The sequence below is a fragment of the Hyla sarda genome, chromosome 2, assembly GCF_029499605.1.
Source record: "Hyla sarda isolate aHylSar1 chromosome 2, aHylSar1.hap1, whole genome shotgun sequence".
NCBI classification, from domain to species: domain Eukaryota; kingdom Metazoa; phylum Chordata; class Amphibia; order Anura; family Hylidae; genus Hyla; species Hyla sarda.
Genome location: NC_079190.1, coordinates 365,511,037 through 365,535,736, shown reverse-complemented (window position 1 = coordinate 365,535,736; position 24,700 = coordinate 365,511,037). Strand labels below are relative to the sequence as shown.

The window sequence follows — 24,700 nt, the reverse complement described above, 5'->3', positions numbered from 1 at the left end:
ACACTACCCTCGCCTAATACATTCTGCACATGTGTAAGCCCCTTCACGGTTCAAGTGTGAAAGTCAATGTCAGCTAAGTAGGTCCCTATAGCGTCTAGAGGGATATCATTACGCCTAGGCAGGATCAGGGACAAGCAAAGGTCAGTTTTGCTCCACAGTCTAACCGCTGCTGCCACAGTAGAGTAAGTAGAGGAGGGAGCGAAGGTAGGGTTAAACCGTGAAGACCATAGAAAGTGAGACAAGGAAGGGGAAGTTAGGAGCTCTGCCTCAATGTCCACCCAGTGAGGTGGGTCCAATTGCCACCACCACTTCTTAAGCTGGTCTAAAATCACGGCCTGGTAATAGGCTCGTAAGTTGGGGACCCCCATGCCACCCCGGTCAATGGGCAGGTACATAAGAGCAGCCCCTACCCTAGAACGTTTGTTTGCCCAAATGAAACCTAATAGTAACTTTTGGAGTTGGGTTATATATGTTGCAGGAATGATTACTGGGAGATTCCTAAAAAAATAGAGTATCTTGGGCAACAGCATCATCTTAACCGCAGCTATTCGCCCTGCCCACGAGATAGGCAACTTAGAATAGTTGTCCACTTCCTTGCAGAGCTGAGTTCTAAGCATGGTAAAATTTACCCCTACTAAACGGTCAGGTTGTGAGGTCAGGACAACGCCAAGGTACGGGATCTGTCCCTCTGCCCACGTAAAGGGAAATCTATGCTTGAGGGCGCATTCCATTGCCTTGGGGACATTCAGGGCCAAAACGCTAGATTTAGAGGTATTAATCTTGTAGTAGCTCACTGCACTGAATTCCTGTATTATGGCCATTACTTCTGGAAGGGATGTCTGAGGGTGGGAGAGACATATAATGACGTCGTCGGCAAACAACCCAATACGGTGGTCAACATCACCTATTCATATACCTTCTACCACCGACGGCGTCCTTATACGCTGAGCAAAGGGTTCCATCACCAAGGTAAATATGACCGGGGAAAGGGGGCAGCCCTGTCTGGTCCCATTACTCAAAAGGAAGGCCTTTGAAAGGGCTCCAGAGGTAAATACTCTGGCTGAGGGATCAGAGTAAAGGGCCATAATAGCATCTCTAAAGTGAGAGGGGATTTGAAATTTGCAGAGTACCGCTCTGAGATACTCCCAATGCACCCGATCGAACGCCTTCTCCGCATCCAACGATAGGAGCAGAGAAGGCGTCCGGTCGGAGTGGGCTCTGGCAATCAGATCCAGGAGGCGTCTAGTGCTGTCCAGTGCCTGGCGACCCCGTACAAAGCCCACCTGATCCTTCGCAACTAATGTTGGTAAAAAGAGATTAAGCCGTGAGGCCAACAGCATAGCATACAATTTAATGTCACTATTTAACAAAGAAATAGGCCGATAGCTGGTGGTATCATCAATAGGTTTGCCAGCCTTGGGTATAGTAACCACCAGTGCCTCCAACATCTCCCTAGGGGGCCGGCCAAGGTCCGCTATAGAGTTAAACGTCCGCACTAGGAATGGAGCAACTAAGGGTCCAAATTTTTTATAAAAATCGTTGGAAATACCGTCGGGCCCCGGAGATTTGTGTAATTTAAGGGCACGGATACAGGTAAGCACCTCCTCCACAGTAAAAGCCCTGTCTAGCTCCTTCGCCTGTTCTAGAGTTAAAGAAGGAAGAGACATAGAGGAAAGAAAGGAAGAGATAGCGGCAGCAGACGGCTGACGTGTAGCAGTATCCGTATTCAGATTATAAAGGTGCTCATAATATCTAGCAAAACAGTTGGCTATACCCTGGGGGTCCGACACCTTCGCACCAGAGCTATCAGTCATGTATGGTATCCTAGCCTTCGTAGTCCGTCTCTTAAGTTGTTTAGCAAGGAGAGCGCTAGACTTATTGCCCTGCCAATAGTAGGACATTTTTAATCTGCGAAGGGCAAGTTCATAGGTATGGAGTGAGAGGGAGTGAAGCTGAGCATTCAACTGCGAAAGCTCCTCTGCACGATCTCGAGAGTATGAAGCTTTGTTTAGACGATGGAGCTCAGCTATCCTCTGTCGTAAATCTAGCGTCTGTGACAACCGTTGTTTCCTCTCGTGAGCTGTCTGGCTAATGAAGTGTCCCCTGATCGTGGCCTTAAAGGCACACCACAACATTGGATCACTAACGTCCCCAGTATCATTCACCTGGAAGTACGCCGAGACCATGGAAGACGTGGCATCCGCATACTCCGGGTGGTTCAAGATCATGGCATTGAGCCTCCACACAGATATTGGGTGTTGAAGGTATCTCTCCCTGATAGTAACGCTTAAGGGTGAATGGTCAGACCATTCAATTGGTAGAATTTTGGCATGCTCTATCAGGGGCAGAAGAGACCTGGAGGTGAGGGCGTAATCTATGCGGGAGTATGTGTGATGAGCTTTAGAGTAAAAGGTAAAATCCCTGTCAGTGGGGTGAAGCACCCTCCATGCATCATGTAGATCATACTGAGATGCAAGAGAGAAGAAGCCTGTGGGCTCCCGTCTCAGAATGGGGGAGGTAGAGTCAACATGAGGCCACATAGCTAGATTAAAATCCCCCATGAAAATTACGTGTCCCAAAGCTAGTCCCTCTACCTTCCTAAACAGTGATGTAAGAAACACACATTGTCGACTATTGGGAGCGTACAGAGCTACTAACGTGTATTGGACGTTATTAAGCAGGCACACCAGAATAAGGTACCGTCCCCCCCTGTCTACCTCCACTTTTTGTACAGAGAACGCAACCGTATCCCTGATGGCTACAGAAACCCCCTTTTTCTTATGTAAAGCATGGGAGTAGAATATGTGGGGATAGTTCTTGTTCTTCAGTCTCCCCGCATCACTCTCATTTAAATGTGTCTCCTGCACACACATCACGTCTGCATGCAGACGCCTAGCCTCCTTCCAGAGAAGTGACCGCTTGAAGGGGGAATTAAGACCATTAGCATTTAGGGACACTATATTAATAACCATAATAAGATAACATTATATGCATTAGACCACCCCTCGCAAAGGCACGTTACACAAAGGCAGGCTGTAATAGTGCACATATTAACAGGTGTAAACACGCAATGTATACCAGACCAGACATGACAACAAAAACAATAACACACATTAAACAAGACAAACCAGGAACAACAAATAGTTAAGAGCAGAAAGGCCATGTGGTAACCCTAAGATGGGGACAAATAGGTGGAGAAAGTCCGCAGCCAGGCCTATACAGTTAGTTACCAAACATAGTACCCTTGTAGTGAAAGAAAAACATAATGGGCACAAGTAGGGCTACCGTCTCAGTCCAGCAAAACCAGTTGAAGCTCTAATGACTTTTTCGCTTCCTGTTGGTGACCAAGTGCCATTCCTCTGTAACTCCCGGGAGAGGAGATGCTCCGGTGGAACGGGGAGAGGAGGTCAGAGTAAGTAAGTTCCATTCCGCGCATAAGCGGTTAAGTTCCTCCGGTGAAGAGACCACCATCTTACCCCCGTTGTGTGTGACGATCATTTTAACAGGATATCCCCATTTGTAGGGGATGCCATTATCACGTAGAACCTTAGCTCCTGCACCAAATTCACGTCTTCTGGCTAAGGTAGCCGCTGACAAATCAGTATACAGTTGCAACTCCGCAAATCGGTCAGGCAGGGAGGAGGCCACCCGAGCCTCATGCAGCAGTTTCTCTTTAATGTGAAAGAAATGCATTCTGAGGATCACATCTCTAGGGACCGCAGCCGGGAGCGCCTTGGGCTTGGGCAGTCTATGAACCCTATCCATCAGCAAATCCATAGAGGAAGCTTGGGGCAGAAGAAGTGCAAAGAAGTCTGTAAGGTAAGCATTGAGATCCTCAGTTTTGACTGATTCAGGTACGCCGCGCACCCGCAAATTATTGCGGCGAGACCGGTCCTCCATATCCGCAATCTTAAGTTTCAACGCCGTGACCTCATCTTCTAGAGAGTTAGCCACATCTACCACCTCATTGTGGGACGAGGTGAGCTCAGCCATCTTGTTCTCTATATGTGAAGTGCGAGTTCCCAGCGAGGAGATCTCAGACTGAATACTAGAGACCGCATTTTGGATATCTGCGTGTAGAGAACTTCGTAGCTCAGCTAGCAGTCCCCTCATTATTGACTCAGTGAGTGGCGATTGGGAGGAGAGCCCAGTCTCCGTCTCATGGCGGGCTCCAGAGCACTGAGGCGCAGGGGTAGCTGGAGGATAGCGTACCTGAGAGGGCCCAGATGTAACTAATGGTCTGCCAGAGCCGGTCAATAGCTTCTGAGTCGGCGAGCCGCTCTTCTCACTGTCTGCTCTGGGTGAGGAGGATGCCGGAGACGCGCTGCCTGTAGCCGGGGAAGCAGAGCCCGTGGAGGAAGGCGCCCCGGACAGCTGCACAGGAGATGTAGCCGCGCCATCTTGAGCGGCCTCCGCCGCCGGAAAGAACGCGGTGAGCTTCATAGGGCTTTTCTTCTTTCCTCTGTTGCGGGTCATCACCATGTAGGCAGTATGCTCCCCGATCGGAACCAGCGGTTTCCAGGGCAAGAATCAGGGTACCAACGCTGCGTAGCCGCTATCAGGCCCAGTGGTTAGCGGAGCACACAAACTATGCGACCGCCGCCATGCGCTGCTAGACACGCCCCCCCCCCTTCCCCTCCATTCTTGAACTTCTGACCCTCATACTTGATCTTCTCACCCTCGACTCCCCCATCCTTAATCTTCTCATTCTCGCCCCCCCCATCCGTTCTTTTCACCCTCTCCCCCATCCTTGTTCTTATTACCCTCGCCCCCCCTTCCTTGTTCTTCATACCCTCGCCTCCTTCCTTGTTATTCTCACCCTTGCCCCCCAGCCTTCCCCCCCCTGTGCCCCATCTTTTGTCTCCCCAGCGCACCCCATCTTTAATCTCCCTAGTCTTCCCTCCACACCCCATCCATGGTCTCAAAACTTTTTTACCTTTAACAGTAGGCTCTCCCAGCTCCATTGCTCCTGAGCTCCGGAGGCCCGGCCCGCGGTGCTCGGGAGCTTTATGGCGTGGAGATGCAGAGGGAGTCATGCCAGCGGGCGCCACACGTGTTGTGACATCACTGTTGCTCCTCTGAGCACTCTACCAGACACTGTGCCACCTGAATATAATACTGTCATACACTGCGCCCTGAATATAATACTTCCACACACTGTGCCCATAATTATATTATCTCACACTGTTTCTTCTTCAGCTAAATCCCACCCTGCACTGTCCTCTCCCAGATCCCTGTGTTCTTCTCCTCAGGACTCCTCTGTTCCGCCACCTTGACCAATAAGTCCTCTCCACGGTCCTCTGCCCCCTCCCCAGAACCCAGAATCCTCTCCAGACACCCTCTGCCCCAAACCCCAGAGTTCTCTCCAGGCTTCTCTGACCCCCTCCCCACACCCCAGAGTTCTCTTCAGGCTCCTCTGGCCCCCTCCCCAGACTTCAGCGTTCTCTCCAGGCTCCTCTGCTCCCCTTCCCAGAACCCAGAGTCCTCTCCACAGTCCCCTGCAAACTGCCCAGACCCCTCTCCAGGCTCTCTGTTCCCCTCCCCAGATCCCAAAGTCCTCTCCATGGTCCTCTGCCCAATACCCCTAAGTCTGCCCCCTCCCGAGATCTCCTCACCCTCGCCCCCCCATCCTTGATTTCCTCACCCTCGCCCCCCCCATCCTTGATTTCCTCACCCTTGCCCCCCCATCCTTGATCTCCTCACCCTAGCATCCTTAATCTCTTAACCCCCATCCCCCCATCCTTGATCTTCTCACCCTTGCCCCCCCATCCTTGATCTTCTCGCCCTCGCCCCCCCCATCCTTCCATCCTTGATCTTCTCACCCTCGCCCCCCCCATCCTTCATCTTTTCACCCTCTCCCCCATCCTTCATGAGCACAAGGGTGAGAAGATCAAGAATGGGGGCGAGGGGGAGAAGATCAAGAATGGGGCAAGGGTGAGAAGATCAAGGATGGGGTGAGGGTGAGAAGATCAAGGATGGGGTGAGGGTGAGAAGATCTAGAATGGGTGTGAGGGTGAGAAGATCAAGGATGGGGGCATGGGTGAGAAGATCAAGGATGGGGGGACTAGGGTGAGAAGATCAAGGACTAGGGATTGGGAAGTTGTGCAGCCTCAGGCAGCAATTACCCTGACTGATCCTGCTCCTGCACTTCTTTATTATTTAACAAATTTTGGGCGACCTGATCTGTTTGGCGGCCAGCGCCCCCACCCGGTTTGCACCCACACCGGGGGTGGGTTCGCCAAACGGTAGGTATGCCACTGCCATGAAGGCAGAAAAAATGCCAGAAAAAATGCCAGAATGCAAGAAAAAGCTGTGGCAGTTTTTCTGGCGTTTTTTTTTTTTTTAAACTGCCAGAGCAGTTTTTGAGCCAAAGTCAGAAGTGGTCTTAGTAGGAGAAGTATAATTTCTCCCTTTATATTTCCTATTCCTATTAAATACACTCTCTTGACTTTGTCTCAAAAATTGCAGTGGCAGGTTTCCAAAAAATTACAGAGAAAAACCTGTGTGGAAAACTAACCTAAGGCTAGGTTTCCACTTGTTTTTTTTTTTCACACCTGGAAAAATGCCAAAACAAACACCTGAATAACTGCCACAACTTTTTCCTGCATTATGGCAGTTTTTCTGGTGTTTTTCTGGTGTGTGGAAACAGCCAATTTTGTACCCTGTGGAAGTTTTTTTTTTTTTTCTTTTCACTGCCTTCAGGATACCACTTTGTGGGTTGGATGCAGAGCGCCTGGCCCACAAAGTGTAAGGTGGTGAGAAGTGATATATAGCACCCATAATGCAATGTCTGCCCAAACAGGGAGCCTCCAATTGTTGCAAAATTGCAACTCCCAGCATGCTCAGACAGCTTTAGGCTGTCCAGGCATGCTGGGAGTTGTAGTTTAGCAACAGCTGGAGTCTCCCTCACTGGCTCCCGTCTGTAGCTCCAAAGCTCCGGAGCTAAAAAGACTTGTCTGGGAAAGGAGCGAAGGAGTTAAGTGGACCTCATCTTCTGTCTACATTATACAAAGCTATCTATAGACTCATCATTATACGCTTATCATTATGCACTTTATTAAGAAGAAATATATTTTTATTATTAAATTTGATTGTTGTTAACCTCATGTACCCCTGGATTCTTAATCTTATAGTGGAGGGGGGAGTTGGCCCAATGGAGTTGTTCCTGAGCCATAGTGTGGTAGGTGTGTTGTGTGCTCTGAGGGAAGGCCCGAATCTACTTTATCCGGTCATTCTGCAAGGATCACCCGCGGGAAAGTTCATGCCCTGGCGGGGAAAGCTGCAATACATTGACAGAACCCTAGCTACCAGGAATAATCTTCAAGTCTTTCAAGTCAGTATATATTTATTTGTGAAAGAACCACAAGTTCCAGCAAGGTAACAGGGCTCCCAAGGGGTTACACTGCATCCTCTCACTCACACACCAGATTGTCCATGTAATACCATCTGCACCCTGCCCAGTAAAGACAGTTATCCCTGACATCGGTGTGTTCTTTTTACTTCCCGTTTCTGGCCCAGGAGAAGCTGTCTCCAACCTCGGACCGTTTATGGGATAACAGTGCATTGGCATCACAAAGTTTTATAAGGTTTTTCTCTTAGCACCTCATGGCTACCACAGATATATGACTTACATCTACTGCTCAGCATCAGCTGTGCTCTCAGCTCTGTAATCGCGAGCACAGCTGAATCCCGAACTATGCTGGGACATTTTCCAGAGCAGCTGGAAAATGCTGTGTGGCGGCAGAGGGCAGTAGGGATGCTATGCATCACTACATCCCTCCGAGGATGCTGAAACAATGGCATTATTGCTTTAAAAATTGCCATAGTCTCAGCATGCTGCAATTTGGCATTTTGAGTTTCCCTATTGACGCCTTGGTAACATCTGACCAGGACGTTTTCCCACGGAAAAAACGCTATTTTGTCTTTTTGCCATTTTTGGGGGGGCAAAACACCCAAAAATTCCAGGTGGAAACATACCCTAAGTGTACGGGAAAAGCCATACCTTCTTCCATCCTGGACTTTCCGCCTTCTAACTTTATTGACTCCCTCTCTCAAGATCCCTGCAGTTGGTAGTTACCACAGGTATTCAGGCATTAAAGTTGGATACTATGCATACAAAAGCCAACACGGAGGGCTACATTGCACAGCATGAAGCAGTTTGCAAATCTAAGATCTGGTCTTTGTGGAAGGACTTAGAATTTATCCAGCACTGTACATTCTTTAGAAGAATTCTCACACAACCAGCAGCAACGGTTATTCGATCACAGCCACCTTCTTGATCAACATACCCATCAGATACAGATACTGTTTGACATGGCAGAAGATGCCAAAAAAAACACACAAAACAATAATATTCGGGTGCATGGCATCCTTGAAGCCACAAGGCAACTGGCACCCTGCAACACCCTTCTTGGGAAAGAACCCTTTAACACCATTCTTTGAGATCAAAAGGGAACACTAGGCTCCCTTGTTCGGATCCCTTGTGGGCATGAGATTTAGTGTGTTGCATTAATTTTTCCCAGCTTAAAGGGAATAAAATGTGAAAGACTCACAATGCTGGACTTTGATTTTGCCAACATCTAGCTTTTACAAAATCTTTTCTGCACTACAATGGCAAACAGTAATTCCTGCTAAGCATACTACTTGAGCGTCTACCATATTCCTGGAGAAACCATTTTCAATTGGTGATTAAATATGGCTCTCTACCCCCCAAAGGATGCCTCATAGCCATGAGAGTATCCACTACACTTGTTGTAAGAAAATATTTATACCATTTCATATGCATATTATGCATATTCTCCAACCCCAGGCTGTAAACTTGCATTCTTATTGGATTTAAGCATTTCCGGTGATGTTTTTTTGAGTAATGAAGTAGTGTGCGGAGATGAACAACCTATATCAAGGTGTTCATAATTATTAGACAGCTTCTTTTTCTCTAACGAAATCGGCCAAAAAAGAGACTTAACCCCTTCCCGCAGAATGTCATATATAAACGCCGGGTAGTGCAGTGCGTTCGCGCATCCCGGCGTTTATAAATGACATTCAGTTAACCCGGCGATGCGCAGCATCGCACGGGTTAACTGGCAGAAGTCCCGCTGTTTCCAGCAGGGGACAACTTCTGCTTCACTCCCAGGACCATCCATTGATGGTCCTGGTCAGCGATCACTGTGATTGGTCCCTGTGGACCAATCACAGTGATCTGGGGTGAAAGGTCAGATCCCCCGCACTGCCCGCCCCTGCAAGTCGGGCAGAACGGGGGACGATGGCTGCGGGGGCTCGCGGCATAGGTGGGGGAACACGTGGGGACCGGCAGCCTTACCAGATCCAGCGGCGGGACCGAGGAGCAGCGCGGGACCGGCCACGTGGAGGAGCAGCGACGGGACCGGCAGGTGAGTATATGGTCCTCAGAAGCAGCAGTGAAGAACTTCACTGCTGCTTCTAGGAGTCTGAAAACTACAACTCCCAGCATGCCTAGACAGCCTTTGGCTGTCTGGGCATGCTGGGAGTTGTAGTTTTGCAACATCTGGAGGGCCCCAGTTTGGAGACTATTGTATAATGGTCTCCAATCTGTGCTCTTCCAGCTGTTGCAAAACTACAACTCCCAGCATGCACTGACTGTCCAGGCATGCTGGGAGTTTTAGTTCAGCAACATCTGGCCCTTCAGATATTGCCGAACTACAACTCCCAGCATGCCCTTCAGCTGTCTGGGTATGCTGGGAGTTGTAGTTTTGCAACAACTAGAGACACACTGGTTGGGAAACATTGTCTGTTTCTAACTCAGTGTTTCATAACCTGCGTGCCTCCAGCTGTTGCAAAACTATAACTCCCAGCATGCACTAATAGACCATGCATGCTGGGAGTTGTAGTTTTGCAACATCTGGAGGGCCCCAGATTGGAGACCATTGTATAATGGTCTCCAATCTGTGCTCTTCCAGCTGTTGCAAAACTACAACTCCCAGTATGCACTGACTGTCCAGGCATGCTGGGAGTTTTAGTTCAGCAACATCTGGCCCTTCAGATGTTGCCGAACTACAACTCCCAGCATGCCCTTCAGCTGTCTGGGCATGCTGGGAGTTGTAGTTTTGCAACAACTGGAGACACAGTGGTTGGGAAACATTGTCTGTTTCTAACTCAGTGTTTCCTAACCTGTGTGCCTCCAGCTGTTGCAAAACTATAACTCCCAGCATGCACTAACAGACCATGCATGCTGGGAGTTGTGGTTTTGCAACAGCTGGTGCACCCCCCACCCCTGTGAATGTACAGGGTACATTCACATGGGCGAGGCTTTTACAGTGGGTTTCTGGCTGCAAGTTTGAGATGCAGCAAATTTTGCTCTTTGAAACTCGCTGTAATCCCCCGCCCATGTGACTGTACCCTAAAAACACTACACTACACCTACACCAAATAAAATAAAAAGTTAAAAACACTACATATACACATACCCCTACACAGCCCCCCTCCCCCAATAAGAACATCCGGTACACCACTGTTTCCAAAGCAGAGCCTCCAGCTGTTGAAAAACAACAACTCCCAGTATTGCCGGACAGCCGTTGACTTTCCAAGCATGCTGGGAATTTTGCAACAGCTGGAGGCACCCTGTTTGGGAATCACTGGCGTAGAATACCCCTATGTCCACCCCTATGCAAATCCCTAATTTAGGCCTCAAATGCACATGGCGCTCTCACTTTGGAGCCCTGTCGTATTTCAAGGCAACAGTTTAGGGTCACATATGGGGTATCGCCGTACTCGGGAGAAATTGCGTTACAAGGTTTGGGGGGTATTTTCTTCTTTAACCCTTCATGAAAAGGAAATGTTGGGGTCTACACCAGAATGTTAGTGTAAAAAATGTAAATTTTTTACACTAACATGCTGATGTTGCCCTATACTTTACATTTTCACAAGAGGTAAAAGGGAAAAAAGCCCCCCAAAATTTGTAACGCAATTTCTCCCGACTACGGAGATACCCCATATGTGGGTGCAAAGTGCTCTGGGGGCGCACAACAAGGCCCAGAAGGGAGAGCGCACCATGTACATTTGAGGTGATTTGCACAGGTGTGGCTGATTGTTACAGCGGTTTTGACAAATGCAAAAAAAAAAAAAAAACCACATGTGACCCCATTTCGGAAATGACACCCCTCACGGAATGTAATGAGGGGTGCAGTGAGAATTTACCCCCCACAGGTGTCTGACTGATCTTTGGAACAGTGGTCTGTGAAAATGAAAACTTGTACAGCCCACTGTCCCAAAGATCTGTCAGACACCAGTGGGGGCAAATGCTCACTGTACCCCTTGTTACGTTCCTCAAGGGGTCTAGTTTCCAAAATGGTATGCCATGTGTTTTTTTTTGCTGTCCTGGCACCATAGGGGCTTCCTAAATGCGACATGCTCCCCGAGCAAAATTTGCTCTCAAAAAGCCAAATATGACTCCTTCTCTTCTGAGCATTGTAGTTCGCCCGTAGTGTACTTCAGGTCAACTTATGGGGTATCTCCATACTCAGAAGAGAAGGGGTTACAAATATTGGGGGGTATTTCCTGCTATTAACCCTTGGAAAAATATGAAATTTGGGGGGAAACACACATTTTAGTGAAAAACATTTTTTTTTTTTACATATGCAAAAGTCGTGAAACACCTGTGGGGTATTAAGGCTCACTTTATTCCTTGTTATGTTCCTCAAGGGGTCTAGTTTCCAAAATGGTATGCCATGTGAGGGTTTTTTGCTGTTCTGGCACCATAGGGGCTTCCTAAATGCAACATGCCCCCCAAAAACCATTTCAGAAAAACGTACTCTCCAAAATCCCGTTGTCGCTCTTTCCCTTCTGAGCCCTCTACTGCGTCCGCCGAACTTTTTACATAGACATATGAGGTATGTGCTTACTCAAGAGAAATTGGGCTACAAATATAAGTATACATTTTCTCCTTTTACCCCTTGTAAAAATTCAAAAATTGGGTCTACAAGAACATGCGAGTGTAAAAAATGAAGATTGTGAATTTTCTCCTTCACTTTGCTTCTATTCCTGTGAAACACCTAAAGGGTTAAAATGCTGACTGAATGTCATTTTGAATACTTTGGGGGGTGTAGTTTTTATAATGGGGTCATTTATGGGGTATTTCTAATATGAAGACCCTTCAAATCCACTTCAAACCTGATCTGGTCCCTGAAAAATAGTGAGTTTGAAAATTTTGTGAAAAATTGGAAAATTTCTGCTGAACTTTGAAGCCCTCTGGTGTCTTCCAAAAGTAAAAACTCGTCACTTTTATGATGCAAACATAAAGTAGACATATTGTATATGTGAATACATTTTTTTTTTATTTGTAATATACATTTTCTTTACAAGCAGAGAGCTTCAAAGTTAGAAAAATGCTAAATTTTCAAATTTTTCATAAAATTTTAGGATTTTTCACAAGGAAAGGATGCAAGTTACCACAAAATTTTACCACCATGTTAAAGTAGAATATGTCACGAAAAAACACGGAATCAGAATGATAACTAAAAGCATTCCAGAGTTATTAATGTTTAAAGTGACAGTGGTCAGAGGTGCAAAAAACGCTCTGGCCCTTAAGGCCAAAATGGGCTTGGTCCTGAAGGGGTTAATTGACTCTAAAAAGTCAAGCATTTTAAAAAGTTTATCAGAGGGATGTAGCACTATTGAGACTGTCAAGATATCATGGCATAATCTCAGAACCATTAAAGTTTTGTTGCAAATAGTCAACAGGGTCACAATAAACATAGTGAGAGAAATAGAAGCAAATTATCTGCAAAAGATTTGAGAAAAATCGAACGCTACCAGGAACTGATTATTCTCTAGTGCTGTCATGTTCCAGAATTGCAACTTACCTGGAGTGGAAAGAAGTACAAGGTGTTCAGATCTCAAAGACATTTTAACCCCTTTAGGACGAAGGGCGGACAGGTACGTCCTTGTGACCTAAAACTTAAACGGGTATTCCGGCTTTATACATCTTATCCCCTATCCAAAAAATAATGCTATATCAAAAGTACTGTAAGAAGGATTCATGTGTATAATAGAGGAAAGGGCTGGGGTAACAGGAACAGAGATCTTTTACAACTGCCAGTGTGGTGTGGCTTCTGTGTGTGTATATGTGGTGAGAAACTCGAATCACACCTTTAAAAGCAGCTATGTCCTCCTCTAGCAGATAATTCATTTACAAGCAGCCATGTCCTCTTCTAGCAGATTATCATTTACGTGCAACAATGCTTTCTTGTAAATTAACCACTTACAAGAAGCTGAGCTGCATAACACACATGGAAAAATATTCTGTATGAAGTAATGTGCTTGCACTTGGCAGCTTTTTGCAGCTATTTTCTGTCCATTGGGATGTACTGTGAATTTATTCACAAGGTTTGCAATATGTTTTTGGCAAAACCAGCAACTAGATAGCAAAAATTTGCCCAGCCTGAATACTGTTTTTCTATAATACTGAGGTAAATAATTGAATTTGCTATTGATATGTATTTTAGAAAAGTGTTATAATTTAAATAACTGCCACTTACTATGTTGTTATCAGAAATGATAGGTATAAGTAAGAAAAGAAAGGGTATAGAGAAAATATTGTATGGTGCTAAGAGGATATGCTTTGGCATAAATAATCAACTTCTATATATAGCTCTGCCGAATTGGTAGATGTAAAAAGATTGTAAATAATGACTGGTTGGTTTGTTATTTTATTAGACAACTATCAAAAAGAGTTGGAAAAACATAAGAAGAAAGCAGATGAAACAATCCCCCAGCTAGAAGCCGCCAACTTGGCTTTGCAGAATACTGAGGTAAATGTTTGTTTAATTTTTTGTAACAGGAATATGAAATAACATGTGTTGCAAAGGGTGCAATCTGTGGAAAAAGTCCATTCTTGCATTGCAATTTGTTGAGTTCCAAATCTGCAATGTTTTGGAGGCATTGTAGATCTATTACCATTAAGGGTGCTCTTCTTGGCAGTTATTTTAAGGGCACTTGGGGCAATAATACTGGGGCAGTACTATATTAGTATTGGGAGCAGTAATGCTGGAGTGCACTGTGTGTGCCATTAACAGCTTAACCCCTTAACGACGCAGGACGTAAATGTACGTCCTGGTGAGGTGGTACTTAACGCACCAGGACGTACATTTACGTCCTAAGAATAACCGCGGGCATCGGAGCGATGCCCGGATCATGCGCGGCAGGTCCCGGCTGTTGATCGCAGCCAGGGACCCGCCGGTAATGGCGGACACCCGCAATCCCGCGGATGTCCGCCATTAACCCCTCAGATGCCATGATCAATACCGATCACGGCATCTGCAGGATCGCGGTCACTTAATTGGATGATCGGATCGCCCGCAGCGCTGCCGCGGTGATCCGATCATCCAGCACGGCAACCGGAGGTCCCCTCACCTGGCTCCTCTGTCTTCCGGGAGTCTTCTGCTCTGATCTGCCTTCCCGCAGACCAGAGCAGAAGATGGCCGATAACCCTCCTATACTTAGCACTGAACAGGATTAGCAATCGAATGATTGCCTTAAAGGGGTATTCCAGGAAAAACTTTTATATATATATCAACTGGCTCCAGAAAGTTAAACAGATTTGTAAATTACTTCTATTAAAAAATCTTAATCCTTTCAGTACTTATGAGCTTCTGAAGTTAAGGTTGTTCTTTTCTGTCTAAATCCTCTGATGACACCTGTCTCGGGAAACGCCCAGTTTAGAAGTGGTTTGCTATGGGGATTTGCTTCTAAACTGGGCGTTTCCCGAGACAAGTGTCATCAGAGAGGATTAAGTACGGAAAGGATTAAGATTTTTTAATAGAAGTAATTTACAAATCTGTTTAACTTTCTGGAGCCAGTTGATATATAAAAATTTTTTTTCCCTGGAATACCCCTTTAAATAGTCCCCTATGGGGACTATTAAAGTGTAAAAATAAAAGTAAAAAAAGTAAAAAAATAAAGTAAAAAAAATTTGAAAAACCCCCTCCCCCAATAAAAACGTAAATTGCCCCATTTTCCCTATTTCACCCCCAAAAAGTGTTAAAAAAATATTTTATATACATATTTGGTATCGCCGCGTGCGTAAATATCTGAACTATTAAAATAAAATGTTAATGATACCGTACGGTGCAGGGCGTGAACGTAAGAAAAAAAAAGTCCAAAATAGCTGCTTTTTTATAACATTTTATTCCCAAAAAATTTATAAAAAATGTATTAAAAGATTTATATAAGCAAATATGGTATCAATAAAAAGTACAGATCACGGCGCAAAAAATGAGCCCTCATACCGCCGCTTATACGGAGAAATGAAAAAAAGTTATAGGTCTTCAAAATAGGGGGATCTTAAACGTACTAATTTGGTTAAAAAGTTTGTGATTTTTTTTAAGCGCAACAGTAATAGAAAAGTATTATAGTAGTTATCACGGGTATCATTTTAATCGTATTGACCTAAAGAATAAAGAAAACATGTCACTTTTACCGTAAATTGTACGGCGTGAAAACGAAACCTTCGAAAATTAGCAAAATTGCGGTTTTCTTTTTAATTTCCCCACACAAATAGTATTTTTTTGGTTGCGCCATATATTTTATGGTAAAGTGAGTGATGGCATTACAACGGACAACTGGTCGCGCAAAAAACAAGCCCTCATACTAGTCTGTGGATGAAAATATAAAAGAGTTATGATTTTTTGAAGGCGAGGAAAAAATGAAAACGTAAAAATAAAATTTTCTGCTTCCTTAACCAGGGGTTTTTCTGTTTTTGCACTTTCATTTTTTCCTCCTTACCTTTAAAAAATCATAACACTTTAAATTTTGCACCTAAAAATCCATATGATGGCTTATTTTTTGCACCACAAATTCTACTTTGTAATGACATCAGTAATTTTACCCAAAAATCTACGGCGAAACGGAAAAAAAAATCATTGTGAGACAAAATTGAAAAAAAAAACGCCATTTTGTAACTTTTGGGGGCTTCTGTTTCTACGCAGTACATTTTTCGGTAAAAATGACACTCTTTTTATTCTGTAGGTCCATACGATTAAAATAATACCCTACTTATATCGGTTTGATTTTGTCGTACTTCTGAAAAAAATCATAACTACATGCAGGAAAATTTATGCGTTTAAAATTGTCATCTTCTGACCCCTATAACTTTTTTATTTTACCGCCTATGGGTCGGTATGAGGGCTCATTTCTTGCGCCGTGATCTGAAGTTTTTAGCTGTACCCTTTTTGTATTGATCTGACTTGTTGATGCTTTTTTTGCGCGTACGCCATTGACCGTGCGGTTTAATTAACGATATATTTTTATAATTCGGACATTTCCGCACGCGGCGATACCACATATGTTTATTTTTATTTTTAATTACACAGTTTTTTTTTTAAATGGGAAAAGGGGGGTGAGTCAAACTTTTAATAGGGGAAGTGTTAAATGATCTTTATTCACTTTATTTTCACTTTTTTTTTGCAGTGTTATAGCTCCCATAGGGACCTATAACACTGCACACACTGATCTTTTACATTGATCACTGGTTTCTCATAGGAAACCAGTGATCGATGATTCTGCCGCTTGACTGCTCATGCCTGGATCTCAGGCACTGAGCAGTCATTCGGCGATCGGACACCAGGAGGCAAGGTAGGAGACTCTCCTCGTGTCTAACAGCTGTTCGGGATGCCACGATTTCGCCGCGGCGATCCCGAACAGCTCCCTGAGCTAACCTGCATAGTTTCACTTTCACTTTAGATGCAGCGTTCAACTTTGAACGCCGCGTCTAAAGGGTTAATAGCGCGCGGCAGCACGATCAATGCCGCGCGCTATTAGCCACGGGTCCCAGCTGTTGTTAGAGGCCGGCCCGACCCGCTATGACGCGGGGCCACGTCGTGGCCCCGCGTTATAGAAAGGGAAGCGGACTCATGACGTACCGGTACGTCCTTGGTCCTTAAGGGGTTAAAGGGGTACTCCGGTGGAAAACTTTTTTTTTTTAAATCAAGGCTTTGCCAGAAAGTTAACCCCTTAAGGACCCGGGCTTTTTCGTTTTTTTTTTTTCATTTTCAATTTTTCCTCCTTAACTTTAACCCCTTCAGGACCAAGCCCATTTTGGCCTTAAGGACCAGAGCGTTTTTTGCACATCTGACCACTGTCACTTTAAACATTAATAACTCTGGAATGCTTTTAGTTATCATTCTGATTCTGAGATTGTTTTTTCGTGACATATTCTACTTTAACATGGTGGTAAATTTTTGTGGTAACTTGCATCCTTTCCTTGTGAAAAATCCTAAAATTTGATGAAAAATTTGAAAATTTTGCATTTTTCTAACTTTGAAGCTCTCTGTTTGTAAGGAAAATGTATATTACAAATAAAAAATTTTTTTATTCACATATACAATATGTCTACTTTATGTCTGCATCATAAAAGTGACGAGTTTTTACTTTTGGAAGACACCAGAGGGCTTCAAAGTTCAGCAGCAATTTTCCAATTTTTCACAAAATTTTCAAACTCACTATTTTTCAGGGACCAGTTCAGGTTTGAAGTGGATTTGAAGGGTCTTCTTATTAGAAATACCCCACAAAAGACCCCATTATAAAAACTGCACCCCCCAAAGTATTCAAAATGACATTCAGTCATCATTTTAACCCTTTAGGTGTTTCACAGGAATAGAAGCAAAGTGAAGGAGAAAATTCACAATCTTCATTTTTTACACTCGCATGTTCTTGTAGACCCAATTTTTAAATTTTTACAAGGGTTAAAGGGAGAAAATGTATACTTATATTTGTAGCCCAATTTCTCTCGAGTAAGCACATACCTCATATGTCTATGTAAAGTGTTCGGCGGGCGCAGTAGAGGGCTCAGAAGGGAAAGAGCGATAAGGGGATTTTGGAGAGTACGTTTTTCTGAAATGGTTTTTGGGGGCATGTTGCATTTAGGAAGCCCTTATGGTGCCAGAACAGCAAAAAACCCTCACATGGCATACCATTTTGGAAACTAGACCCCTTGAGGTACGTAACAAGGAATAAAGTGAGCCTTAATACCCCACAGGTGTTTCACGACTTTTGCATATGTAAAAAAAAATATTTTTTTTTTCACTAAAATGTGTGTTTCCCCCCAAATTTCACATTTTTCCAAGGGTCAATAGCAGGAAATACCCCCCAATATTTGTAACCCCTTCTCTTCTGAGTATGGAGGTACCCCATAAGTTGACCTGAAGTGCACTATGGGTGAACTACAATGCTCAGAAGAGAAGGAGTCATATTTGGCTTTTTGAGAGCAAATTTTGCTCGGGGGGCATGTCGCATTTAGGAAGCCCCTATGGTGCCAGAACAGCAAAAAATACCCACATGGCATACCATTTTGGAAACTAGACCCCTTGAGGAATGTAATAAGGAATAAAGTGAGCCTTATTACCCCACAGGTGTTTCATGACTTTTGCATATGTAAAAAAAAAAAAAAAAATTTCCACTAAAATGTGTGTTTCCCCCCTAATTTCACCTTTTTGCAAGGGTTAATAGCAGAAAATACCCCCCAAAATTTGTAACCCCATCTCTTCTGAGTATGGAGGTACCCCATAAGTTGACCTGAAGTGCACTATGGGCGAACTACAATGCTCAGAAGAGAAGGAGTCATATTTGGCTTTTTGAGAGCAAATTTTGCTCGGGGGGCATGTCGCATTTAGGAAGCCCCTAAGGTGCCAGAACAGCAAAAAAAAAACCACATGGCATACCATTTTGGAAACTAGACCCCTTGAGGAACGTAACAAGGGGTACAGTGAGCATTTGCCCCCCACTGGTGTCTGACAGATCTTTGGAACAGTGGGCTGTACAAGTTTTCATTTTCATGGACCACTGTTCCAAAGATCCGTCAGACACCTGTGGGGGGTAAATTCACACTGCACCCCTCATTACATTCCGTGAGGGGTGTCGTTTCCGAAATGGGGTCACATGTGGGGTTTTGTTTTTTTTGCGTTTGTCAAAACCGCTGTAACAATCAGCCACCCCTGTGCAAATCACCTCAAATGTACATGGTGCGCTCTCCCTTCTGGGCCTTGTTGTGCGCCCCCAGAGCACTTTGCGCTCACATATGGGGTATCTCTGTAGTCGGGAGAAATTACGTTACAAATTTTGGGGGGCTTTTTTCCCTTTTACCTCTTGTGAAAATGTAAAGTATAGGGCAACATCAGCATGTTAGTGTAAAAAATAAAAAATGTTTACACTAACATTCTGGTGTTGACCCCAACATTTCCTTTTCATGAAGGGTTAAAGAAGAAAAAGCCCCCCAAACCTTGTAACGCAATTTCTCCCGAGTACGGCGATACCCCATATGTCGCCCTAAACTGTTGCCTTGAAATACGACAGGGCTCCAAAGTGAGAGCGCCATGTGCATTTGAGGCCTAAATTAGGGATTTGCATAGGGGTGGACATAGGGGTATTCTACGCCAGTGATTCCCAAACAGGGTGCCTCCAGCTGTTGCAAAACTCCCAGCATGCCTGGACAGTCAACGGCTGTCCGACAATACTGGGAGTTGTTGTTTTTCAACAGCCGGAGGCTCTGCTTTGGAAACAGTGGTGTACCGGACGTTCTTATTGGGGGAGGGGGGCTGTGTAAGGGTATGTGTATATGTAGTGTTTTTAACTTTTTATTTTATTTTGTGTAGGTGTAGTGTAGTGTTTTTAGGGTACAGTCACATGGGCGGGGGATTACAGCGAGTTTCCCAGCGCAAAATTTGCTGCATCTCAAGATGCGAGAAACCCACTGTAAAAGCCTCGCCCATGTGAATGTACCCTGTACATTCACAGGGGGGGGTGCACCAGCTGTTGCAAAACCACAACTCCCAGCATGCATGGTCTGTTAGTGCATGCTGGGAGTCATAGTTTTGCAACAGCTGGAGGCACACAGGTTAGGGAACACTGAGTTAGAAACAGACAATGTTTCCCAACCAGTGTGTCTCCAGTTGTTGCAAAACTACAACTCCCAGCATGCCCAGACAGCTGAAGGGCATGCTGGGAGTTGTAGTTCGGCAACATCTGAAGGGCCAGATGTTGCTGAACTAAAACTCCCAGCATGCCTGGACAGTCAGTGCATACTGGGAGTTGTAGTTTTGCAACAGCTGGAAGAGCACAGATTGGAGACCATTATACAATGGTCTCCAAACTGGGGCCCTCCAGATGTTGCAAAACTACAACTCCCAGCATGCATGGTCTTTTAGTGCATGCTGGGAGTTATAGTTTTGCAACAGCTGGAGGCACACAGGTTAGGAAACACTGAGTTAGAAACAATGTTTCCCAACCAGTGTGTCTCCAGCTGTTGCAAAACTACAACTCCCAGCATGCCCAGACAGCTGAAGGGCATGCTGGGAGTTGTAGTTCGGCAACATCTGAAGGGCCAGATGTTGCTGAACTAAAACTCCCAGCATGCCTGGACAGTCAGTGCATGCTGGGAGTTGTAGTTTTGCAACAGCTGGAAGAGCACAGATTGGAGACCATTATACAATGGTCTCCAAACTGAGGCCCTCCAGATGTTGCAAAACTACAACTCCCAGCATGCCCAGACAGCCAAAGCCTGTCTAGGCATGCTGGGAGTTGTAGTTTTCAGACTCCTAGAAGCAGCAGTGAAGATCTTCACTGCTGCCTCTGAGGACCACATACTCACCCGTCGCTGCTCGTCCACGTGGCCGGTCCCGCGCTGCTCCTCGGTCCCGCCGCTGGATCAGGTAAGTCCGCCGGTCCCCTCCTGTTCCCCCCCGTGTGCCGCAGGTCCCCGCGAGCCCCCGCAGCCTTCGTCCCCCGTTCTGCCCGACTTCCAGGGGCGGGCAGTGCGGGGGATCTGAACTTTCACCCCAGATCACTGTGATTGGTCCACAGGGACCAATCACAGTGATCGCTGACCAGGACCATCAATTGATGGTCCTGGGGGTGAAGCAGAAGTTGTCCCCTGCTGGAAACAGCGGGACTTCTGCCAGTTAACCCGTGCGATGCTGCGCATCGCCGGGTTAACTGCATGTCATTTATAAACGCCGGGATGCGCGAACGCACTGCACAACCCGGCGTTTATATATGACATTCTGCGGGAAGGGGTTAAAAAATCATAACTCTAAGATTTTCACCTAAAATTCTAAATGATGGCTTATTTTTTGCGTCACTAATTCTACTTTGTAATGACATTAGTCATTTTACCCAAAAATCGACGTTGAAACGGGAAAAAAAATCAATGTGCGACAAAATTTTTGAAAAAACACCATTTTGTAAGTTTTGGGGGGCTTCCGTTTTTACGCAGTACATTTTTCGGCAAAAATTATACCTTATTTATATTCTATAGGTCCATACGGTTAAAATGATACCCTATTTATATAGGTTTGATTTTGTATCGCTTAAGAAAAAAATCATGAATGCATGCAGGAAAATGTATACGTTTTAAAATGGTCATCTTCTGACCCCTATAACTTTTTAATTTTTCTGTGTTTAGGGCGCTATGAGGGCTCATTTTTCGTGCCGTGATCTGAAGTTTTTAGCGGTACCATTTTTGTTCTGATCAGACTTTTGATCACTTTTTATTCACTTTTTTGTGGTATAAAAAGTGATCAAAAATGCCCTATTTTGGACTTTGGAATTTTTTTGCGCGTACGCCATTGACCGTGCGGTTTAAAAAGTGATATATTTTTATAATTCGGACATTTCCGCACGCGGTGATTCCACATAGGTTTATTTTTATTTACACCGTGTTTTTTTTATTCTTGGAAATGCCGGGTGATTCAAACTTTTATTAGGGGAAGGGATAATTGAAAGGGTTAATAATTTTTTTTACACTTTTTTAATGCAATATTATAGCTCCTATAGGGGGCTATAACATTGCATTAATTGATCTTTAACACTGATTGATTCATCTCCATAGGAATGGATCAATCAGTGTTTTCGGCGATTGAATGCTCAAGCCTGGATCTCAGGCTTGAAGCATTCAATCGGCGATCGGACTGCAGGAAGGAAGGTAAGAGACCTTCCTCTTGTGCTACAGCTGTTCGGGATGCCGCGGTACCGCGGCGATCCCGAACAGCTCCCTGAGCTAACCAGCACTTTTTACTTTCACTTTTAGCCGCGTGGCTCAGCTTTGAGGCGGGCTATTAGAGGCGGGTCCCGGCTTCACTATGACGCCGGGTCCGCCGCGATATGATGCGGGGTCACCATGTGACCCCACGTTATATCGCAGGACTGGGACCCAGGACGTACTCATACGTCCTGGGTCCTTAAGAGGTTAAACAGATTTGTAAATTGTAAAAAATCTTAATCTTTCCAGTACTTAGCTGCTGAATACTATTATTTTCTTTTTGGAACACAGAGCTCTCTGCTGACATCACGAACACAGTGCTCTCTGGACATTTCTGTCCATTTTAAGAACTGCCCAGAGTAGGAGAAAATCCCCATAGCAAACATATATGCTTCTCTGGACAGTTCCTAAAATGGACAGAGATGTCAGCAGAGAGCACTGTGCTCGTGATGTCAGCAGAGACCACTGTGTTCCAAAAAGAAAATCATTTCCTCTGTAGTATTCAGCAGCTAATTAGTACTGGAAGGATTAAGATTTTTTAATAGAAGTAATTTACAAATCTACAAAAATGAAAAATAGCCAGCACAACTACCCAACACACGGGTGCACGCTGCTGTGGCAAATACACAGTATACAAAAAAAAGAAAATTGCAGCAGCACACTTGGTCAAAAAATGGAGGCTCTTAGCGCAGTTTTTGATCAAAACGTGTCCAAGTGTGACCAAGTGTGCTGCTGCAATCTTTTTTTTTTTTTTTGTATACTGTGTATTTGCCACAGCAGCTTGCACCCGTGTGTTGGGTAGTCGTGCTGGCTATTTTTCTTTTTTGGTTGTTTGTTCAACTTAGGGGTAATTGCACCCTCTGTAGCTGTGCACCCCTCCCCTTTTTCACAGGAGGTATTTTAATTTAAATTGATAATGGATCTAGCATGTCACCCAGTCAGAGGCTATATGCCCAACAGAGGTGAGTGTTATGAGTGTTAGGCTCAGAATGTGTGTTAGGGTCCCATCTGAAATGAGGCCATCTCTGCATGGTGGAAGGCGGGACACGTTTTGATCAAAAAGTGCGCTAAGAGCCTCAATTTTTTTTACCAAGTGTGCTGCTGCAACCTTCTTTTTTTTTCTTTGTATACTAATTTACAAATCTGTTTAAGTTTCTGGCACCAGTTGATTAAAAAATAAAAAGTTTTCCATCAGAGTACCCCTTTAAAGAGTACATGTCATCAAACCATATTTTCTAAACTAACTCAGATTATATTCCCTAACTACTCTGCTCCCGGCAGGAGAAAGTGGGCATTCCCCAGCAGGTGTGATGTCACTGAAGCCTGCAAGAGATGTGCCTTTCGCCATGCCCGCACACACTTCCTGAGTTTGGTCTCCTGCCAGGCCGGGAGGAGACCAAACGAGCTGTTTCACTTGCACAAGGAACAAAACATAACCACCTAGTGGCCGTTGTTTCAATCACATTTAACCCCTTAAGGACCCATGACGTACCGGTACGTCATGCGTCCGCTCCCGATCTATAACGTCATAGCGGGTCGGGCCCGGGACCTGTGGCTAATAGCGCTGCCGCGCGCTATTAACCCTTTAGACGCGGCGTTCAAAGTTTAACGCCGCATCTAAAGTGAAAGTGAAAACATGCCGGTTAGCTCAGGGAGCTGTTAGAGATCGCCGCGGCGTAATCGCAGCATCCCGAACAGCTGCAGAACATGAGGAGGGTCTCCTACCTTGCCTCCTGGTGTCCGATCGCTGAATGACTGCTCAGTGCCTGAGATCCAGGCATGAGCAGTCAAGCGGCGGAATCATCGATCAGTGGTTTCTTATGAGAAACCACTGATCAATGTTAAAGAACAGTGTGCGCAGTGTTATAGGTCCCTATGGGAGCTATAACACTGCAAAAAAAAAAGTGAATAAAGATAATTTAACCCCTTCCCTATTAAAAGTTTGAATCACCCCTCTTTTCCCATAAAAAAACAAAACAGTGTAAATAAAAATAAACATGTGGTATCACCGCGTGCGGAAATGTCAGAGTTATAAAAATATACCGTTAATTAAACCTCACGGTCAATGGCGTGCGCGCAAAAAAATTCAAAAGTCCAAAATAGTGCATAGTCCAAAAATGGTACAGCTAAAAACTTCAGATCACAACACAAAAAATTAGCCCTCATACTGCCCCATATGCAGAAAAATAAAAAAGTTATGGGGTCAGAAGATGACAATTTTAAACAATTGTTTTCCAGAAGTACGACAAAATTAAACCTATATAAGTAGGGTATCATTTTAATCGTATGGACCTACAGAATAAAGATAAGTATAAGTGTCATTTTTACAGATAAATGTACTGTGTAGAAACGGAAGCCCCCAAAAGTTACAAAATGGAATTTTTTTTTATTTTGTCTCACAATTTTTTTTTCCGTTTCGCCATAGATTTTTGGCTAAAATGACTGATGTAATTACAGTAGAATTGGTGGCGCAAAAAATAAGCCAGCATATGGATTTTTAGGTGCAAAATTGAAAGAGTTATGATTTTAAGGTAAGGAGGAAAAAGCGAAAATGCAAAAAACTGAAAAATCCTGGGTCCTTAAGGGGTTAAAACATATAAAGGTTGAGAATTTTAACAGCAAGTAAATAGCAAAGTGCAAACACAAATGATATGAGGACTCGGAACTTGCTTTACTCCGTTCTCTTTCTCTATTCTG

General features: G+C 44.6%; 1 protein-coding gene across 7 annotated transcripts in view; it reads left to right on the top strand.

Annotated features, from left to right (window-relative positions):
- Positions 1–24,700, top strand: part of SYCP1 (synaptonemal complex protein 1) — a 955,469-nt gene that overhangs the window by 290,498 nt on the left and 640,271 nt on the right. For all 7 annotated transcript variants that reach the window (XM_056558361.1, XM_056558359.1, XM_056558362.1 and 4 more), the window contains one exon: positions 13,690–13,784. In XM_056558361.1, coding sequence (XP_056414336.1) covers positions 13,690–13,784 — 95 coding nt within the window. The remainder of the gene's footprint in view (positions 1–13,689; positions 13,785–24,700) is intronic.